This window comes from Thamnophis sirtalis, unplaced genomic scaffold (assembly GCF_051295495.1).
Source record: "Thamnophis sirtalis isolate CommonGarterSnake01/CBP01778 unplaced genomic scaffold, rThaSir2_p1.2 scaffold_4, whole genome shotgun sequence".
Taxonomy (NCBI): Eukaryota; Metazoa; Chordata; class Lepidosauria; order Squamata; family Natricidae; genus Thamnophis; species Thamnophis sirtalis.
The window spans coordinates 133,050,229-133,073,556 of NW_028261384.1; the positions used below are offsets into that span (position 1 = coordinate 133,050,229).

At 40.0% G+C, this 23,328-nt stretch overlaps 2 protein-coding genes across 2 annotated transcripts; both read right to left on the minus strand.

The window, feature by feature from the left end:
- Positions 1–8,275: 8,275 nt before the first annotated feature.
- LOC148046699 (olfactory receptor 6M1-like) lies at positions 8,276–10,725 on the minus strand. The gene is made up of 2 exons (XM_087714896.1): positions 10,646–10,725; positions 8,276–9,119 (listed from the first exon to the last, which is right to left on the minus strand). Exons 1-2 carry the CDS (start codon positions 10,723–10,725, stop codon positions 8,276–8,278), a joined length of 924 nt encoding a protein of 307 aa, XP_087571022.1.
- Positions 10,726–21,271: 10,546 nt separating this feature from the next.
- On the minus strand, positions 21,272–22,210 carry LOC148046700 (olfactory receptor 6M1-like). Its single transcript, XM_087714897.1, has one exon. The coding sequence runs from the start codon at positions 22,208–22,210 to the stop codon at positions 21,272–21,274; it is 939 nt and encodes a 312-aa protein (XP_087571023.1).
- Between the last annotated feature and the right edge of the window lie 1,118 nt (positions 22,211–23,328).

Here is a 23,328-nt window from a genome sequence, read left to right on the forward strand (position 1 = left end):
AACAATTAATCGGCGGAATGATTTGCCTCCAGAAATTGTGAGTCCTCCAACATTGGAGGTTTTTAAGAAGAGATTGCACAGCCACTTGTCTGAAGTGGTATAGGGTTTCCTACTTAAGCAGAGGGTTGGACTAGAAGACCTGCAAGTTCCCTTCCAACTCTGTTATTCTGAATTTAAGGACCTTCCCAGAGATTTCACTTTCACGCAAATTCAGAGTAAGAAGAGGTGTTGGAAAAGATGCAGTACAAGCTACATGCTTTGTTTAGGCAGGATGCCGTGGAAGCAATTTTCCTTTTCCATTTATCTGAAGTTTTCACATTTTGCTAAGAGAAATACATGCTTTTACTTTAAAATGTTGTTGGAACTACATTTAAGTTGTATTAGTGCTGATAAATAAATAAAGGGAGACTAATATAGATCTATTTCAAGGTATTTAGCTCTCATCAGCTAGCCATACCCTTACTGGGATTTGAACCTGGGCTATATTACATACTAGGCAGACTTCTTAGCCATTAGGCCACAGGCTCTTATCCGTTATCAGCGAGGCCAGGGTGAAAGGTATCTATTAGATTTTTACAACCCCCGGTATGCCCAAATGTGGGAGGAAGATCACTACTTCCATTCTCTGTCCTTCGGCTCGTCACAAGAGACCATCCAGGCAGAAACCCAATATTTTTACTGTTGCCTTTTTGTTACATTTTTTTGTTGTATTAGTGCTGATAAATAAATAAAGGGAGACTAGTATAGATCTATTTCAAGCTATTTAGCTCTCATCAGCTAGCCATACCCTTACTGGGATTCAAACCTGTGCTGTATTACATCTTAGGCAGATGTCTTAACCATTAAGCCACAGGTCCTCCTCCTTATCAGCTTGAGCCAGGGTAGTAGGTATATATTTAGTGTCACAACCCCTGGTATGCCCCAATTCCTCCCATAATTGGGGCATACCAGGGGTTGTGACACTAAATATATAACTACATTTAAGTATCGACTTTAAGATAACTGCTGAGGAGTATTCACTGGGTTCCTTTCTTTGCAGCTGCGAAACACGGAAAACTTCTGTTTTCAGCCTCGCAATGTAACTCCTGCCTAAGCAGGGGGTTGGACTAGAAGACCTCCAAGGTCCCTTCCAACTCTGTTATTCTGTTAAAACTAATGACTGTTTTGAATAATAACAAGATATATCGCACCTAACCCTTATGTAGTTTATATGTGGCATGCAGTGGGCATTGATGGCTTGTAATTCCTGGAATATGGCATGCGTACTTCCACCAATCCTGGCTTAATTTAAAACAATGATTAAAGCTAACATGTAGACAAAGTGCTACTGAGTTCTGTACTATATTCCCATATGAATTATTGGCATCCAATTCAATTTATATTTGCTTATAAAACAGCCCCCAACTTTGTGCATTAGAAACCCACATGCCTTAATCTATTGCTTTTGAACTCCACTAAACATTTCTTAATTTTACAAAGTAATATTATGGGTCAAGAACCACCGGCATGAAAAAGTTGTAAAAATACTCACCCTTTGAAAACAATACTTGAAATACAAAAAAGAAATCCAATACTTAATACTACATATATTTACAGCGGCAAGGATCACCTTTGCCCAGAAACATTTTGCATGTTTGTTAACAAAAATCTTTTTTAAAAATGAAAACAATACTAAAAAAAAAATATCTCTATACTTTTCATCATCCAATTTTTGCAAATAAAAGCAGGTGTTTAGAAATCAAAGGCAGGAAATAAAAATCAGCCATCAACTTTTGCTTCCAAACACATTTTTAGGATGCAAAATATTTTTAACCCTTGCGATCTACATACTATGTTAAAAAATAACATACATAAAAGTATTTCATGTCGTTTGAATGGTTCTATGATATACTATGATAAGGGACATGGTGGCTCAGTGGCTAAGACACTGAGCTTGTTGATCAGTTCAAATTCCTAGTGCCGCTTAATGGAGTGAGCTCCTGTTACTAGTCCCAGCTTCTGCCAATCTAACAGTTTGAAAACATGTAAAAAATGCAAGTAGAAAAATAGGAGAAGGTAACAGCGTTCCGTGAGCCTTCGGCGTTTAGTCACACCAGCCCCATGACCACGGAGACATCTTTGGACAGTTCTGGCTCTCCAGCTTTGAAACGGAGATGAGCTCCACCCCCTAGAGTTGGGAACAACTAGCACATATGCGTGAGGGGAACCTTTACCTTAATGATATTGTCTTATTTAATTTCTGCCAGGAGAAGCCCATTCACTAGTTGGTTAATCTATCTTTCATTACGCCTACAAATCAAAGCAAAAACATCTATTAAGACATTACCCCTTAATTCAATGTTTGGGAAATGTAGCATCCTCCATTTGCAGTGCTTTTGAGAAGGTGCCTTGTCTTCTTGGAATATGGATGAACTCACTGTGCAATATCTCTGCCTTTTGTCTTCAATATCTTCCCATAGCAATGAACACCGAAGTAGCCTCTCATGCTCAACAGAGCTACTGACTGTTCTGAAACATGAGGTATAAGAAGAATTCAAGACTCATGGGTGAAGATCCCTTAGGGACATCTCAAGGAACAAAGCAATGCATTGCCAGCAATCTGCATCAACTATCCTGAATCTCCTTCTAATATTGATGTCAAACCCAAAGACAAGAGAAAATCATTGTGGACATGTTCCCCGTGTTTTGTGGCTTATTTTTTTTTAAATTTTATTTTGCGTCTCTCATGCAACACACCAAGGTTTGTTGTGGCTTTTTTTTTTGATTTCACATCTGTGAACTCAACCTCTGTGATTTGTAAACCATGATCTAGAGGTTTGCCTATTTATTTATTTTTTGAAGCATAAACATGCAAAAAATGTTAGGTCATTTCACTAGAGTGATAGGTAAATTCCTCCATGCTTTAGCTGGTGTTGGTTCAGTATAAATTCCATTTTCTTAAAGCACCAAAAGTCAGGAATGGATAGGATGGGATAGGATAGGATAGGATAGGAAAAGATATGATGGGATGGGATGGAATAGTTTGAAATAGGGAATAGAATAGAATAAAATAAAATATGGATACGGGATAGGGGATAGAATAGAATAGAATAGGGGACAAGGGACAAAGGACAGGGAGTAGGGAATATAATATAATAAAAAGGGGATAGGATGGGATGGATGGGATGGGATAGGAAGGTATGGGATAGGATATGATGGGATGGGATGGGATGGAATAGAATGGAATGGAATGGAATAGGGGATAGAATAGGATAGGGGATAGGGGATAGGGGATAGGGGATAGGGGATAGGGGATAGGGGATATAATAGAATAGAATAAGAAAGGATATAGGAGGGTAGGATAAGAGAAAAAAGGATATGATGGGATGGGATAGGATGGGATGGGATGGGATGGAATAGAATGGAATGGAATGGAATAGGGAATAGAATAGGATACGGGATAGGGGATAGAATAAGAAAGGGGATAGGATGGGATAGGATAAGAGAGGAAAGGATATGATGGGATGGGACTGGATAGGATGGGATGGGATGGGTTGGGAAGGGATGGGATGGAATAGAATGGAATGGAATAGGGAATAGAATAGAATAGGATACAGGATAGGGAATAGGGGATAGAATAGAATAAGAAAGGGGATAGGATGGGATAGGATAAGAGAGGAAAGGATATGATGGAATGGGATGGGATGGAATAGAATGGAATGGAATAAGGAATAGGATAGGATAGGATAGGATAGCGTAGGATAGGGAATAGGGAACAGGGAATTGAAAAAGCACCTTTGGGACAACCATGACCGGGATGACTGAGAATCTCCATAGTTATTTAGTGAAAAGCAATGTTGTGTTGAACTATGAATGTGTATGATCTACCTGGAATGTCACAACATATGAAGGAAATATATCACATTTTCTCCTCTGGAGGCACAATGAACTGAAAATTATTGGTCTGTGTCTGGATGCAGGATCTGACATGTTTCCTCCCAGCTTCTATATTTGCATACCTCTAAATATCTAAGGTGGCTCAGTGGCTAAGACGCTGAGCTTGTCAATCGAAAGGTCGGCAGTTCAGTGGTTCGAATCCCTAGTGCCACATAATGGAGGGAGTTCCCATTACTTGTCCCAGTTTCTGCCAACCTAGCAGTTCAAAAGCATGTAAAAACACAAGTAGAAAAATAGGGACCACCTTTGGTGGGAAGGTAACAGTGTTCCATGCACCTTTGGTGTCTAGTTACGCCAGCCACATGACCATGGAGATGTCTTCGGACAGCGCTGGCTCTTTGGCTTTGAAATGAAGATGAGCACCGCCCCCTAGCGTCAGAAACGACTAGCACATATGTGTGAGGGGAACCTTTACCTTTACTAAATATCTCTAACTATTTTTTACACTGTTTCTGTTCTATTATATTCCTTCTTTGCAAATATTTCTCATATAAGACTTAAATTACAATTGGGGAACAAATCAATTCATGTCAACTATTTTTTTCTTTTAAGTTTCTTAAAAGAAACTCAATTGATACTGCAACACAAAAGGATGATAAGGCAGTTTCACATTATGGGGGTTAAATTACAACAGTTTGTTTTGTGACCTTTCTAAGATACAACAGCACTGAAAAAGTGACTTATGGCCATTTTCCACACTTACGACCATTGCAGTGTCCCCATGTGATCAAAATTCAGATACTGGACAACTCTCATGTTTATGACCATTATAATGTCCTGAGACCAGTGGTGGGTTTCAGGAGGTATGCCTTGGTACAGGTGTCCCGGAGCCTCTCCGGAGCACTGGATACCGTTCCAGTACGGTGCTCCGGAGGGCCCTCCCGCCCGCCCAAGCTCCTTGCTGGTCTTTTAAGTCTTCAGAGCTACCGTTCATGTGCACGGCACGTATAGCGCCTGCGTGACACTCCGCTGAGTCCATGTGGACACCGCTGGGCCCGTTCCAACCGTACCAGTTGGAAAGGTACCTGGAACCCACCACTACCTGGAACCATACAATCACATTTGGAGACCTTCTGACAAGCAAAGGCAGTGTTGCATACTTAGACATATATTAGAAATTACTGTATTTTTTGGACTATAAGATGCACTGAAGTATAAGACGCACCAAGATTTTGAAAGGGAAATTTTTTTTAAAAAGTTTTTGCTGTTCTTGGCCCCTAGGAGCACTCTGCAGGCCTCCCAAATGCTCTGCACACCACCTTATTTTGTGAAAAATGGCATGCAGAGAGTTTGGGAGGCCTGCAAAGTGCTCTAGGGGGCCGGGGAGGGCAAAAACACAATGCATAGGGTCCAGGAAACAAAAAACAGGCCCACTTTTCACAGAGGGTTTAGGTGGCCTGCAGAGTGCTCCTGGGGGCCGGGGAAGGCAAAAATGAGCAAACAATGGCCCATTTTTCTCAAAAAATGGGGCATGCAGAGAGTTTGGAAGTCCTGCAGAGTGCTCCTGGGGGCTTGGGAGGGAAAAAAACAACCCTTTGTTTGTAAAAAACGGGCCTGTTTTCCCTCAGTTTTGCCCTCCCCAGCCCCCAGGAGCACTCTGCAGCCTCCCAAACTCTCTATGCGTCCATTTTTGTGAAAAACAGGATTCATGAGGCAGGATTTCAGGAGGCCAAAAAATGCTGTATTCAGTGTATAAGACACACCCAGATTCTCACCCTCTTTTTGGGAGGGAAAAGGGTGCATCTTATACTCCGGAAAATATGATAGATCACTAGTTACATTCCTCTAATAGAAAGGTAGAAAGTAAGAGCCAGGAAGAAGGAAAAATCAAGCAAGAGATGCTGAGATGTAAGAATAGAATAAAGCAGAGCAGAGCAGAGCAGGGCAGAGCAGAGCAGAACAGAACAGAACAGAACAGAATAGAATTCTTTATTGGCCAAATGTGATTAGACACACAAGGAATTTGTCTTTGGTTTACATACAACTTAATCTCTCAATGTACTATAGTGATAGATCATTATCACAGTCCTTGTAAAAATGCATTCACCATAAAACATTAGATGCAAACAGTCAAACGAGAATTCTAATCCCAATAGAGGAGAATTCCAGTGCTAATTCTCAGTCAAGATCAGGATTAGAAATAGAAAAAGAAAGGCAACAGTTTCACAATGTAGATTGTTTCCCAACTCTGAACTATCCATCATGACATTAAAAACATACTTTTGCAAAATTTAACTCTGATGTAATTGTGGCCATTGCCCATGTTGTTCCCTTAGGAGGAGCAGAGAAGTCCTTGCTCTTCTGGAATGTATTTTCGAGATTCCAGTCTAGACTAGCGATAGCCAAATCTGGCCTTAGGTTTTGCCTTAGTTTACTTTCCCAATGAGCAACTGAATTGGAAGATCATTTAAAAGCAGTTTATTATTGTACCCTGATAAAGTGGGCTCTCCCTATGAAAAGGAGAACCTTGAGACCAGTGGTGGGATTCAAATAATTTAATAACTAGTTCTCTGCCCTGATGACTAGCTGGGTAGGCGGGGATCAGTGGTCATGTGATTGGGTGGGCATGGCCAACTCTATGTCACTCAGGTCAATGGGCTCTTTGCTTTAGCTGTTACAATGTAATAAGGGTTAACTGGAGAGGCAGTTTCTGTAAGGAGGGTAATAAAGATTAGGCTAGAAACAACACCAGAATGTTTCCTTCCTGCCTTCCTTACAGGATTAGCTCTTTAAAGTGGAAAAAACAAAATGAGATTTCTTCCAACAACCGATTCTCCAAACTGCTTAGAAAGTTAAGAACCGGTTCTCCCGAATAGGTCGAACTGGCTGAATCCCACCACTGCTTGAGACCCATCTTACATTCCTTTTTTATAGTTAACACAATATAGAAACACAACACAAAAATGAAAGAGGAAAATTGGTTGGTCAAGATAAGAGAAAACTGTTCCTCGCACAGTACATTAACCACAAAGCTTGTTTGAAGTTATATAACCAGATGCCAGTTGACCCTAAGAATCTTTTTTCTGATCAGGAGATAAGAATTCCTTCTGTAAATTATCATTTCGGTTTAGGAATGTGAAAAGCTGTCAAATCAATCCATAGAGCCATACAGTAAAGGTTTTCCTACATTCCAATCTGTAATGAGCCTGAACATAGAAAATAAGTCAAATTAAAATACAAAATAACTATGTTAACTAGCAGATTACAAAGTCCATGTCATGTACCCCTCGCTACAGCAGTAGATGATGGTTTTCTCATCCATATATTAATCAAATCCAAGTGTTAGGTAAGCTCCCCATTGGGAGAGCGAGTGCGTTCAGAGAAGCGTTGTGAGAGTTGTGTTGGAGAACACACAAACCAGCATTCAGAGACACTGCAGTTTAAATAGGCCTTTACTTTTGTGGCAATAGAGGTATCAGAGTCCATCAAACAGTCCAAGTCATACACGGATAAGTCAGTCAGTCATCAATGCCTTTCAGTTAAGGGATAATCCAAATAACATAGTCCATAATCATACAAACAGTCTGGTACTTACAATAGCTCACGGCACTTTCTAACAGCCAGCTTCCAAAACACTCAGACCAGATCAGCCCAGCATCTAACAAACAGAGAGCTAACAGTCATTCTGGCTCCCTCTTATGGCCGATTGAGGAACACAGCAACTAATCACATTTTACAGTATGATTCAAAGAAACAGGTATAACATTGCTATATGATTTATATATTGCAAACCCAACCATTAGATTATATTCCTAACATTCTCCCCTTCGGGTAGGACAATATATAAATCTTACAATCTTAATCCGTATTCCTCGCAACAACCTTTATGCTTTATAGTACCTTGGGCTTTGGTAAGGTGGTCTGCAATGTTATCTTCAGACATGCAGTACTCTAGCGTAATCAGTTTATTACTAACACTTTGCTTTACATTCAGATATCTTATATCAGTGTGTTTTGACCTAGTTCTTACAGCAAGATTGGATGCCATCTGAATTGCTGCTTGATTGTCTTCATAAACAACAATAGGCTCTCATATGTCAATTCCCATATCCAGTAGGAGTTGTTTGTAACAAACTACATCTGTACATAATAATGACAAACATGAGAACTCAGCCTCCATAGTCGATAGACTTAAATGTTTTTGTCTAATAGACCACCATCCAATTAGTGCTTTCCCCAGGAATACAACAAACCTTGATGTTGATTTCTGTGTAGATACATCTGTAGCAAAACTTGCACCAGCATATACAGTTTATATTCCTAACACCAAGTCTGTTCACATTGGTTTGAGATCAGCCAAGGTTGGCAAAACCCTTCCAACGATTCCTTCTCACAAAATTCATTTGGGTCTCTGCCAACAGTCTCGGAAGGCATCCTTGACTTTCTCGTTCCTTAGACTGTAAATAAATGGATTCAGTAATGGGGTAACCACAGCAGTAAGAACTGCCACAGCTTTCTGGGCATCTCGTGACCGACCCTCGCTGGGCAAAGAGTACATGAAGATGGCACTGCCGTAGAAGATGGAAGCAACTGTAAGATGAGAGGCACAGGTTGAAAAAGTCCTCCTACGACTACCACTGGTCTGCATCCTCAAGACAGTCACAATGATGTAGAGGTAAGAGACAACAGTTACGCACAAAGAGCTGAGTAACACCAGAGCAGAGAGGGTAGATTCCAGCGTCAGTAGAGTATCTACATCATTGCAAGAAAGCTTGACCAGTGGAGCATAATCACAGAAGAAATGATCGATAACCTTAGAGCTGCAGAAGGACAGTTGGCTCAGGAGAACAATGGGGCCAAAATTATTCAGGAAACTACCAACCCAGCATGCCAATATCAAATTCACACAGACCTGTCCATTCATGATGATGGTGTAGCGCAACGGATGGCAGATAGCAATGTAGCGGTCAAAGGCCATTACAGCAATCAGGATGATCTCACAGGTACCAAAGAAGAAGTAAGAGTAGCACTGAACAATGCAGCCCAAGAAGGAGATTGATTTGTTCCGAGAAACTAGATTGGTCATCATCTTCGGTGTGATTGTCAGAACGAAAACTACCTCCAGAAAGGAGAGGTTGCAGAGGAAGAAATACATGGGGGTTTGCAAGCGACGGTCGATGCCTACCAGTGTGATAATCGTGAGGTTCCCAGCCAAAGTGAAAACACACACAACCAGGAGCAATGAAAAAAGGAAGAGTTCCATGGGCCTTGGTAGTTGGAAGCCAACTAAGATGAACTCTCTCACTTCTGTTGTGATGTTTTGAGTCCTAGTTCCCATCGTGAATTTGCTGGTGGAGAAAAACAGAGAGAAGAAACAACCCACTGCAGATTGGTGCCATTAAATATGTCTGTCTGTCTGTATATCTATCTATCCATTTATCCATTTATCCATCCATCCATCCATCCATCCATCCATCCATCCATCCATCCATCCATCCATCTATCTATCTATCTATCTATATTCATCTATCATCTATCATCTATCATCTATCTATCTATCTATCTATCTATCTATCTATCTATCTATCTATCTATCTATCATCTAATATCTATCTATCTATCATCTAATATCTATCTATCTATCTATCTATCTATCTATCTATCTATCTATCTATCTATCTATCTATCTATCTATCTATCATCTAATATCTATCTATCTATCATCTAATATCTATCTATCTATCTATCTATCTATCTATCTATCTATCTATCTATCTATCTATCTATCTATCTCTATCTCTATCTCTATCTCTATCTTACCTTCTTCTCTTGTCCCAAGTTCAAACTTGTAGACCTCTCATCAAAGAGTGCCAGACACAGCATTTTGAGGCCAAGTGACTGGGATCTACCCCATCAGGTTCCTTCTCATAGAAATGCACCAACATCAAAATGCCTTCTCCCAAGCAGCAGAAACCTGAGTACCGATAGTCACCTGTCCTTCAGAATGTGAGTCTGCAAAAGAAGACATTTTGGTTGGATCACAGCTTTTCAGTCACTGAATACATGTATGGGTTTTCCCCCCCCCATAAAACAAGAATTTGTTTTATTAAAGAAGATGGCATTGCTGGTGTTATGTGACATTCACTCAAAGTATTCCTTTCTATATTTCATGGTCAAGAACTGTCTATAATATTACCACTCTAGCATGAACGCCTTTATAGAGATACTTCTTTTTATATAAAGTATATAAAGACCCATTATGTAAAACACCAAGAGCTTCTATACTGGAAATAGCAATAGCACTTAGACATATATAGCGCTTCACAGTGCTTTGCAGCCCTCTCTAAGTGGTTTACAGAGTCAGAATATTGCTCCCAACAATTTGAGCCCTCATTTTACCGACCTCTGAAGGATATTCCCCCAGCGACGCAGGAAATGACCAACAATGAGCACATTTGGGGATTCATGATGGTTGGGTAGTGAAGAGGGTTACAGATGGCTATGTATCGATCAACTGACATTGTGGCCAGTAAGAGGAACTCAGTGGTACCAAGGGCCAAATACAGAAATGTCTGTACGAAGCAACCAACTAAAGAGATGCTCTTACTCCCAGTAGCTATGTTGACTAGTGCTTTGGGAATTACAGTACTCATATATCCAATATCTACCCATGCCAAATATCGGAGGAAGAAATACATAGGGCTACAGAGCTGAACATTCACCTGTGTGATAATAATAATCAGCATGTTTCCTATTAAAGTCAAAAGATAAGTTGAGGCTAACCTCAAGGGGAAAGATGTCAGTCAGCCCCAACAATATGAATTCCGTTACTGTGGTCCGGTTTGTCATCAGTCCATTCCTAAAAACAGTGTCAAGGTTTTAATTTTCCAATCTCCCTTCTTCTTTTCATTGCATGTTTCAAATGAGCATCAGCTTATCTGCTTCCATTCTTTGAATCAAAACAAGATTCTTCTAATATGTTATTTTAAGAACTCCATATCCTTATCGTCAAATTCCAGGTGTGGTTATTCTCAGGTGGAGTTAGATGGGAACTCTCCATGTTTCAATGTCAAAAACAATTCATCCTTTTGGACACACAAAGATCTGTCTTTGGATGATGCTTTGGGGGAAGGTATTATTTCACCTTTGTTCGGTTTTCTCCAGTCTGTTTTTGTGAGATGGGTCCAAATTCTCTTTTGATTCCTTTACCTAAAACCAATGTGAATAGATGAATGTGAGCAAAACCAATGTGAATAGACAAAGATGAGTGTGTGTCTGTGTGTGTGTGTGTGTCTCTCTCTCTCTGTATGTGTGTGTGTCTGTGTGTGTGTGTGTGAGAGAGAGATTGTTAAAGCTAAAATATATGAAGAACAGTTGCAGGAATTGGGTATATCAAGTATAATGAAAAAGAGGTATTGTCTGGAACATTCTACCATGTATGGTGAACATGCTCCATCACAAGGAAATATTGGTGTAAAATTCAGAGACGGCTGGAAGACATTACAGCACAAAATATAGAATTGCTCTTATTAGGAATAATAGACCTGAAAATGGATAAAAAAATTCAATACATAATACTACACATACTCACTGCAGCTAAAATCACCTTCGCACAAAACTGGAAACAAATCAATATACCCGCAGGTGAAACAATAATTAGAAAGGTACTCGAATGTGCAGAGATGGACAAAATGACCATGGAACTAAAAAAAGAAAAGAATCGGATTTCGATAAAATATGGAATAGAATTTATAAGTGGCTAGAAAACGGAAGCCAAAACAGGAAGTAGAAGTCTTTGTGTTTTTTTCTAAACTAGTATTGAATAAAAATTAACCAAAGTTACTAATTACTATTAAAATATTAAGCACAATGCAAATATAATGGTGATATAAACAATTAATATTATTACAAGAATTAGTACAATTGTTTTTATACTATTACAGAAGTTGAAATCAAATACCAATACAGAGTTGGAAGGAACCTTGGAGGTCTTCTAGTCCAACCCCATGCCTAGGCCGTTTCAGACAAATGGCTATCTAAAATCTTCTTAAAGACTTCCAGTGTTGGGGCATTCACAACTTCTGGAGGCAAGCTGTTCCACTGATTAATTGTTCTAACTGTCAGGAAATTTCTCCTCAGTTCTAAGTTGCTTTTCTCCTTGATTAGTTTTCACCCATTGCTTCTTGTCCTGCCCTCAGGTCCCTTGGAGAATAGTTTGGCTCCCTCTTCTTTGTGGCAGCCCCTGAGATATTGAAGACTGCTATCATGTCTCCCCTGGTCCTTCTCTTCATTAAACTAGACATACCCAGTTCCTACAACTGTTCTTCCTATGTTTTAGTCTTCATGGGAAGGCAATGGAGAATGAAGAACTACAAAGGCTAAACATGATACAGAAGGCTGTATAACTATTTTATATTGTTATGTTTGTCTTGTTTTTTTTCTTTTGTTTGTGTTTTCTGTTTTTAAAGGTAAAATGTTTAATAAAAACAATTTTTAAAAAAGAAAAGGAGGACTAGGAGTGACATGATAGCAGTATTCCAGTATTTTAGGGGCTTCTAGTCCAACCCCCTGTCAAGCAGGAGATCCTATACCAGTGGTGGGATTCACATAATTTAACAACCGGTTCTCTGCCCTAATGAACGGCTGGGTGGGTGTGGCTCAGTGGTCATGTGACTGGGTGGGCTTGGCCAACTCAACATCACTCAGGTTGATGGGCGCTTTGCCTTAGCAGTTACAATGTAATAAGGGTTAACGGGACAGGCAGTTTCTGTAAGCAGGGCAATAAAGATGAGGCTAGAAATAAAACCAGAATGTTTCCTTCCTGCCTTCCTTACAGGATTAGCCCTGTAAAGTGGAAAGAAACAAAAGGAGATTTTTTCCAACAGCCGGTTCTCCAAAGTGCTTAAAAAGTTAACAACCGGTTCTCCCGAATAGGTGCAAACTGGCTGAATCCCACCACTGCCCTATACCATGTTAGAGAAATGGTTGTCCAGACCCTTCTTTAAAGCCTCTAAAGTTGGAGCAACCACAGTTCTGAAGACAAGCTGTTCCATTGCTTTATTGTTCTTATTAACCATAGAATTCCATTCCCTCTTTTCTTATTCTAACTGGGATAACAACCTTAAGAGGAATAGCCACATTCACCAATACTAACACCACGCATGAACCAAGGCCAAATCTTTTATTGTATCATAATACTTTTGATTGGGGTGACATGATAGCAGTGTTCTAATATTTGATGGGCTGCCACAAAGAAGAGGGAGCAAAACTATTCTCCAAAGCACCTGAAGGCAGGACAAGAAGCAGAGGGGTGGAAACTTATCAAGGAGAGAACCAAGCTAGAACTAAGAAGGAATTTCCTGACAATAAGAACAATTAATCGGCGGAATGATTTGCCTCCAGAAATTGTGAGTCCTCCAACATTGGAGGTTTTTAAGAAGAGATTGCACAGCCACTTGTCTGAAGTGGTATAGGGTTTCCTACTTAAGCAGAGGGTTGGACTAGAAGACCTGCAAGTTCCTTTCCAACTCTGTTATTCTGAATTTAAGGACCTTCCCAGAGATTTCACTTTCACGCAAATTCAGAGTAAGAAGAGGTGTTGGAAAAGCTGCAGTACAAGCTACATGCTTTGTTTAGGCAGGATGCCGTGGAAGCAATTTTCCTTTTCCATTTATCTGAAGTTTTCACATTTTGCTAAGAGAAATGCATGCTTTTACTTTAAAAATGTTGTTGGAACTACATTTAAGTTGTATTAGTGCTGATAAATAAATAAAGGGAGACTAGTATAGATCTATCTCAAGCTATTTAGCTCTCATCAGCTAGCCATACCCTTACTGGGATTCAAACCTGTGCTGTATTACATCTTAGGCAGATGTCTTAACCATTAAGCCACAGGTCCTCCTCCTTATCAGCTTGAGCCAGGGGAGTAGGTATATATTTAGTGTCACAACCCCTGGTATGCCCCAATTCCTCCCATAATTGGGGCATACCAGGGGTTGTGACACTAAATATATAACTACATTTAAGTATCAACTTTAAGATAACTGCTGAGGAGTATTCACTGGGTTCCTTTCTTTGCAGCTGCGAAACACGGGAAACTTCTGTTTTCAGCCTCGCAATGTAACTCCTGCCTAAGCAGGGGGTTGGACTAGAAGACCTCCAAGGTCCCTTCCAACTCTGTTATTCTGTTAAAACTAATGACTGTTTTGAATAATAACAAGATATATCGCACCTAACCCTTATGTAGTTTATATGTGGCATGCAGTGGGCATTGATGGCTTGTAATTCCTGGAATATGGCATGCGTACTTCCACCAATCCTGGCTTAATTTAAAACAATGATTAAAGCTAACATGTAGACAAAGTGCTACTGAGTTCTGTACTATATTCCCATATGAATTATTGGCATCCAATTCAATTTATATTTGCTTATAAAACAGCCCCAACTTTGTGCATTAGAAACCCACATGCCTTAATCTATTGCTTTTGAACTCCACTAAACATTTCTTAATTTTACAAAGTAATATTATGGGTCAAGAACCACCGGCATGAAAAAGTTGTAAAAATACTCACCCTTTGAAAACAATACTTGAAATACAAAAAAGAAATCCAATACTTAATACTACATATATTTACAGCGGCAAGGATCACCTTTGCCCAGAAACATTTTGCATGTTTGTTAACAAAAATCTTTTTTAAAAATGAAAACAATACTAAAAAAAAAATATCTCTATACTTTTCATCATCCAATTTTTGCAAATAAAAGCAGGTGTTTAGAAATCAAAGGCAGGAAAAAAAAATCAGCCATCAACTTTTGCTTCCAAACACATTTTTAGGATGCAAAATATTTTTAACCCTTGCGATCTACATACTATGTTAAAAAATAACATACATAAAAGTATTTCATGTCGTTTGAATGGTTCTATGATATACTATGATAAGGGACATGGTGGCTCAGTGGCTAAGACACTGAGCTTGTTGATCAGTTCAAATTCCTAGTGCCGCTTAATGGAGTGAGCTCCTGTTACTAGTCCCAGCTTCTGCCAATCTAACAGTTTGAAAACATGTAAAAAATGCAAGTAGAAAAATAGGAGAAGGTAACAGCGTTCCGTGAGCCTTTGGCGTTTAGTCACACCAGCCCCATGACCACGGAGACATCTTTGGACAGTTCTGGCTCTCCAGCTTTGAAACGGAGATGAGCTCCACCCCCTAGAGTTGGGAACAACTAGCACATATGCGTGAGGGGAACCTTTACCTTAATGATATTGTCTTATTTAATTTCTGCCAGGAGAAGCCCATTCACTAGTTGGTTAATCTATCTTTCATTACGCCTACAAATCAAAGCAAAAACATCTATTAAGACATTACCCCTTAATTCAATGTTTGGGAAATGTAGCATCCTCCATTTGCAGTGCTTTTGAGAAGGTGCCTTGTCTTCTTGGAATATGGATGAACTCACTGTGCAATATCTCTGCCTTTTGTCTTCAATATCTTCCCATAGCAATGAACACCGAAGTAGCCTCTCATGCTCAACAGAGCTACTGACTGTTCTGAAACATGAGGTATAAGAAGAATTCAAGACTCATGGGTGAAGATCCCATAGGGACATCTCAAGGAACAAAGCAATGCATTGCCAGCAATCTGCATCAACTATCCTGAATCTCCTTCTAATATTGATGTCAAACCCAAAGACAAGAGAAAATCATTGTGGACATGTTCCCCGTGTTTTGTGGCTTATTTTTTTTTTTAATTTTATTTTGCGTCTATCATGCAACACACCAAGGTTTATTGTGGCTTTTTTTTGATTTCACATCTGTGAACTCAACCTCTGTGATTTGTAAACCATGATCTAGAGGTTTGCCTATTTATTTATTTTTTGAAGCATAAACATGCAAAAAATGTTAGGTCATTTCACTAGAGTGATAGGTAAATTCCTCCATGCTTTAGCTGGTGTTGGTTCAGTATAAATTCCATTTTCTTAAAGCACTAAAAGTCAGGAATGGATAGGATGGGATAGGATAGGATAGGATAGGAAAAGATATGATGGGATGGGATGGAATAGTTTGAAATAGGGAATAGAATAGAATAAAATAAAATATGGATACGGGATAGGGGATAGAATAGAATAGAATAGAATAGAATAGAATAGGGGACAAGGGACAAAGGACAGGGAGTAGGGAATATAATATAATAAAAAGGGGATAGGATGGGATGGATGGGATGGGATAGGAAGGTATGGGATAGGATATGATGGGATGGGATGGGATGGAATAGAATGGAATGGAATGGAATAGGGGATAGAATAGGATAGGGGATAGGGGATAGGGGATAGGGGATAGGGGATAGGGGATAGGGGATAGGGGATAGGGGATAGGGGATATAATAGAATAGAATAAGAAAGGATATAGGAGGGTAGGATAAGAGAAAAAAGGATATGATGGGATGGGATAGGATGGGATGGGATGGAATAGAATGGAATGGAATAGGGAATAGAATAGGATACAGGATAGGGGATAGAATAAGAAAGGGGATAGGATGGGATAGGATAAGAGAGGAAAGGATATGATGGGATGGGACTGGATAGGATGGGATGGGATGGGTTGGGAAGGGATGGGATGGAATAGAATGGAATGGAATAGGGAATAGAATAGAATAGGATACAGGATAGGGAATAGGGGATAGAATAGAATAAGAAAGGGGATAGGATGGGATAGGATAAGAGAGGAAAGGATATGATGGAATGGGATGGGATGGAATAGAATGGAATGGAATAAGGAATAGGATAGGATAGGATAGGATAGCGTAGGATAGGGAATAGGGAACAGGGAATTGAAAAAGCACCTTTGGGACAACCATGACCGGGATGACTGAGAATCTCCATAGTTATTTAGTGAAAAGCAATGTTGTGTTGAACTATGAATGTGTATGATCTACCTGGAATGTCACAACATATGAAGGAAATATATCACATTTTCTCCTCTGGAGGCACAATGAACTGAAAATTATTGGTCTGTGTCTGGATGCAGGATCTGACATGTTTCCTCCCAGCTTCTATATTTGCATACCTCTAAATATCTAAGGTGGCTCAGTGGCTAAGACGCTGAGCTTGTCAATCGAAAGGTCGGCAGTTCAGTGGTTCGAATCCCTAGTGCCACATAATGGAGGGAGTTCCCATTACTTGTCCCAGTTTCTGCCAACCTAGCAGTTCAAAAGCATGTAAAAACACAAGTAGAAAAATAGGGACCACCTTTGGTGGGAAGGTAACAGTGTTCCATGCACCTTTGGTGTCTAGTTACGCCAGCCACATGACCATGGAGATGTCTTCGGACAGCGCTGGCTCTTTGGCTTTGAAATGAAGATGAGCACCGCCCCCTAGCGTCAGAAACGACTAGCACATATGTGTGAGGGGAACCTTTACCTTTACTAAATATCTATAACTATTTTTTACACTGTTTCTGTTCTATTATATTCCTTCTTTGCAAATATTTCTCATATAAGACTTAAATTACAATTGGGGAACAAATCAATTCATGTCAACTATTTTTTTTCTTTTAAGTTTCTTAAAAGAAACTCAATTGATACTGCAACACAAAAGGATGATAAGGCAGTTTCACATTATGGGGGTTAAATTACAACAGTTTGTTTTGTGACCTTTCGAAGATACAACAGCACTGAAAAAGTGACTTATGGCCATTTTCCACACTTACGACCATTGCAGTGTCCCCATGTGATCAAAATTCAGATACTGGACAACTCTCATGTTTATGACCATTATAATGTCCTGAGACCAGTGGTGGGTTTCAGGAGGTATGCCTTGGTACAGGTGTCCCGGAGCCTCTCCGGAGCACTGGATACTGTTCCAGTCCGGTGCTCCGGAGGGCCCTCCCGCCCGCCCAAGCTCCTTGCTGGTCTTTTAAGTCTTCAGAGCTACCGTGCATGTGCACGGCATGGATCGCGCCTGCGTGACACTCCGCTGAGTCCATGTGGACACCGCTGGGCCCGTTCCAACCGTACCAGTTGGAAAGGTACCTGGAACCCACCACTACCTGGAACCATACAATCACATTTGGAGACCTTCTGACAAGCAAAGGCAGTGTTGCATACTTAGACATATATTAGAAATTACTGTATTTTTTGGACTATAAGATGCACTGAAGTATAAGACGCACCAAAATTTTGAAAGGGAAAATTTTTTAAAAAAGTTTTTACTGTTCTTGGCCCCTAGGAGCACTCTGCAGGCCTCCCAAATGCTCTGCACACCACCTTATTTTGTGAAAAATGGCATGCAGAGAGTTTGGGAGGCCTGCAAAGTGCTCTAGGGGGCCGGGGAGGGCAAAAACACAATGCATAGGGTCCGGGAAACAAAAAACAGGCCCACTTTTCACAGAGGGTTTAGGTGGCCTGCAGAGTGCTCCTGGGGGCCGGGGAAGGCAAAAATGAGCAAACAATGGCCCATTTTTCTCAAAAAATGGGGCATGCAGAGAGTTTGGAAGTCCTGCAGAGTGCTCCTGGGGGCTTGGGAGGGAAAAAAACAACCCTTTGTTTGTAAAAAACGGGCCTGTTTTCCCTCAGTTTTGCCCTCCCCAGCCCCCAGGAGCACTCTGCAGCCTCCCAAATTCTCTATGCGTCCATTTTTGTGAAAAACAGGATTCATGAGGCAGGATTTCAGGAGGCCAAAAAATGCTGTATTCAGTGTATAAGACACACCCAGATTCTCACCCTCTTTTTGGGAGGGAAAAGGGTGCATCTTATACTCCGGAAAATATGGTAGATCACTAGTTACATCCCTCTAATAGAAAGGTAGAAAGTAAGAGCCAGGAAGAAGGAAAAATCAAGCAAGAGATGCTGAGATGTAAGAATAGAATAAAGCAGAGCAGAGCAGAGCAGAGCAGAGCAGGGCAGGGCAGAGCAGAGCAGAGCAGAACAGAACAGAACAGAACAGAACAGAACAGAACAGAACAGAACAGAATAGAATAGAATTCTTTATTGGCCAAATGTGATTAGACACACAAGGAATTTGTCTTTGGTTTACATACAACTTAATCTCTCAATGTACTATAGTGATAGATCATTATCACAGTCCTTGTAAAAATGCATTCACCATAAAACATTAGATGCAAACAGTCAAACGAGAATTCTAATCCCAATAGAGGAGAATTCCAGTGCTAATTCTCAGTCAAGATCAGGATTAGAAATAGAAAAAGAAAGGCAACAGTTTCACAATGTAGATTGTTTCCCAACTCTGAACTATCCATCATGACATTAAAAACATACTTTTGCAAAATTTAACTCTGATGTAATTGTGGCCATTGCCCATGTTGTTCCCTTAGGAGGAGCAGAGAAGTCCTTGCTCTTCTGGAATGTATTTTCGAGATTCCAGTCTAGACTAGCGATAGCCAAATCTGGCCTTAGGTTTTGCCTTAGTTTACCTTCCCAATGAGCAACTGAATTGGAAGATCATTTAAAAGCAGTTTATTATTGTACCCTGATAAAGTGGGCTCTCCATATGAAAAGGAGAACCTTGAGACCAGTGGTGGGATTCAAATAATTTAATAACTAGTTCTCTGCCCTGATGACTAGCTGGGTAGGCGGGGATCAGTCAGTGGTCATGTGATTGGGTGGGCATGGCCAACTCTATGTCACTCAGGTCAATGGGCTCTTTGCTTTAGCTGTTACAATGTAATAAGGGTTAACTGGAGAGGCAGTTTCTGTAAGCAGGGTAATAAAGATTAGGCTAGAAACAACACCAGAATGTTTCCTTCCTGCCTTCCTTACAGGATTAGCTCTTTAAAGTGGAAAAAACAAAATGAGATTTCTTCCAACAACCGATTCTCCAAACTGCTTAGAAAGTTAAGAACCGGTTCTCCCGAATAGGTCGAACTGGCTGAATCCCACCACTGCTTGAGACCCATCTTACATTCCTTTTTTATAGTTAACACAATAGAGAAACACAACACAAAAATGAAAGAGGAAAATTGGTTGGTCAAGATAAGAGAAAACTGTTCCTCGCACAGTACATTAACCACAAAGCTTGTTTGAAGTTATATAACCAGATGCCAGTTGACCCTAAGAATCTTTTTTCTGATCAGGAGATAAGAATTCCTTCTGTAAATTATCATTTCGGTTTAGGAATGTGAAAAGCTGTCAAATCAATCCATAGAGCCATACAGTAAAGGTTTTCCTACATTCCAATCTGTAATGAGCCTGAACATAGAAAATAAGTCAAATTAAAATACAAAATAACTATGTTAACTAGCAGATTACAAAGTCCATGTCATGTACCCCTCGCTACAGCAGTAGATGATGGTTTTCTTATCCATATATTAATCAAATCCAAGTGTTAGGTAAGCTCCCCATTGGGAGAGCGAGTGCGTTCAGAGAAGCGTTGTGAGAGTTGTGTTGGAGAACACACAAACCAGCATTCAGAGACACTGCAGTTTAAATAGGCCTTTACTTTTGTGGCAATAGAGGTATCAGAGTCCATCAAACAGTCCAAGTCATACACGGATAAGTCAGTCAGTCATCAATGCCTTTCAGTTAAGGGATAATCCAAATAACATAGTCCATAATCATACAAACAGTCTGGTACTTACAATAGCTCATGGCACTTTCTAACAGCCAGCTTCCAAAACACTCAGATCAGATCAGCCCAGCATCTAACAAACAGAGAGCTAACAGTCATTCTGGCTCCCTCTTATGGCCGATTGAGGAACACAGCAACTAATCACATTTTACAGTATGATTCAAAGAAACAGGTATAACATTGCTATATGATTTATATATTGCAAACCCAACCATTAGATTATATTCCTAACATTCTCCCCTTCGGGTAGGACAATATATAAATCTTACAATCTTAATCCGTATTCCTCGCAACAACCTTTATGCTTTATAGTACCTTGGGCTTTGGTAAGGTGGTCTGCAATGTTATCTTCAGACATGCAGTACTCTAGCGTAATCAGTTTATTACTAACACTTTGCTTTACATTCAGATATCTTATATCAGTGTGTTTTGACCTAGTTCTTACAGCAAGATTGGATGCCATCTGAATTGCTGCTTGATTGTCTTCATAAACAACAATAGGCTCTCATATGTCAATTCCCATATCCAGTAGGAGTTGTTTGTAACAAACTACATCTGTACATAATAATGACAAACATGAGAACTCAGCCTCCATAGTCGATAGACTTAAATGTTTTTGTCTAATAGACCACCATCCAATTAGTGCTTTCCCCAGGAATACAACAAACCTTGATGTTGATTTCTGTGTAGATACATCTGTAGCAAAACTTGCACCAGCATATACAGTTTATATTCCTAACACCAAGTCTGTTCACATTGGTTTGAGATCAGCCAAGGTTGGCAAAACCCTTCCAACGATTCCTTCTCACAAAATTCATTTGGGTCTCTGCCAACAGTCTCGGAAGGCATCCTTGACTTTCTCGTTCCTTAGACTGTAAATAAATGGATTCAGTAATGGGGTAACCACAGCAGTAAGAACTGCCACAGCTTTCTGGGCATCTCGTGACCGACCCTCGCTGGGCAAAGAGTACATGAAGATGGCACTGCCGTAGAAGATGGAAGCAACTGTAAGATGAGAGGCACAGGTTGAAAAAGTCCTCCTACGACTACCACTGGTCTGCATCCTCAAGACAGTCACAATGATGTAGAGGTAAGAGACAACAGTTACGCACAAAGAGCTGAGTAACACCAGAGCAGAGAGGGTAGATTCCAGCGTCAGTAGAGTATCTACATCATTGCAAGAAAGCTTGACCAGTGGAGCATAATCACAGAAGAAATGATCGATAACATTAGAGCTGCAGAAGGACAGTTGACTCAGGAGAACAATGGGGCCAAAATTATTCAGGAAACTACCAACCCAGCATGCCAATATCAAATTCACACAGACCTGTCCATTCATGATGATGGTGTAGCGCAACGGATGGCAGATAGCAATGTAGCGGTCAAAGGCCATTACGGCAATCAGGATGATCTCACAGGTACCAAAGAAGAAGTAAGAGTAGCACTGAACAATGCAGCCCAAGAAGGAGATTGATTTGTTCCGAGAAACTAGATTGGTCATCATCTTCGGTGTGATTGTCAGAACGAAAACTACCTCCAGAAAGGAGAGGTTGCAGAGGAAGAAATACATGGGGGTTTGCAAGCGACGGTCGATGCCTACCAGTGTGATAATCATGAGGTTCCCAGCCAAAGTGAAAACACACACAACCAGGAACAATGAAAAAAGGAAGAGTTCCATGGGCCTTGGTAGTTGGAAGCCAACTAAGATGAACTCTCTCACTTCTGTTGTGATGTTTTGAGTCCTAGTTCCCATCGTGAATTTGCTGGTGGAGAAAAACAGAGAGAAGAAACAACCCACTGCAGATTGGTGTCATTAAATATGTCTGTCTGTCTGTATATCTATCTATCCATTTATCCATTTATCCATTTATCCATCCATCCATCCATCCATCCATCCATCCATCTATCTATCTATCTATCTATCTATCTATCTATATTCATCTATCATCTATCTATCTATCATCTATCTATCTATCTATCTATCTATCTATCTATCTATCTATCTATCTATCTATCTATCTATCTATCTATCATCTAATATCTATCTATCTATCATCTAATATCTATCTATCTATCTATCTATCTATCTATCTATCTATCTATCTATCTATCTATCTATCTATCTATCTATCTATCTATCATCTAATATCTATCTATCTATCATCTAATATCTATCTATCTATCTATCTATCTATCTATCTATCTATCTATCTATCTATCTATCTATCTATCTATCTATCTCTATCTCTATCTCTATCTTACCTTCTTCTCTTGTCCCAAGTTCAAACTTGTAGACCTCTCATCAAAGAGTGCCAGACACAGCATCCTGAGGCCAAGTGACTGGGATCTACCCCATCAGGTTCCTTCTCATAGAAATGCACCAACATCAAAATGCCTTCTCCCAAGCAGCAGAAACCTGAGTACCGATAGTCACCTGTCCTTCAGAATGTGAGTCTGCAAAAGAAGACATTTTGGTTGGATCACAGCTTTTCAGTCACTGAATACATGTATGGGTTTTCCCCCCCATAAAACAAGAATTTGTTTTATTAAAGAAGATGGCATTGCTGGTGTTATGTGACATTCACTCAAAGTATTCCTTTCTATATTTCATGGTCAAGAACTGTCTATAATATTACCACTCTAGCATGAACGCCTTTATAGAGATACTTCTTTTTATATAAAGTATATAAAGACCCATTATGTAAAACACCAAGAGCTTCTATACTGGAAATAGCAATAGCACTTAGACATATATAGCGCTTCACAGTGCTTTGCAGCCCTCTCTAAGTGGTTTACAGAGTCAGAATATTGCTCCCAACAATTTGAGCCCTCATTTTACCGACCTCTGAAGGATGGAAGGCTGAGTCAACC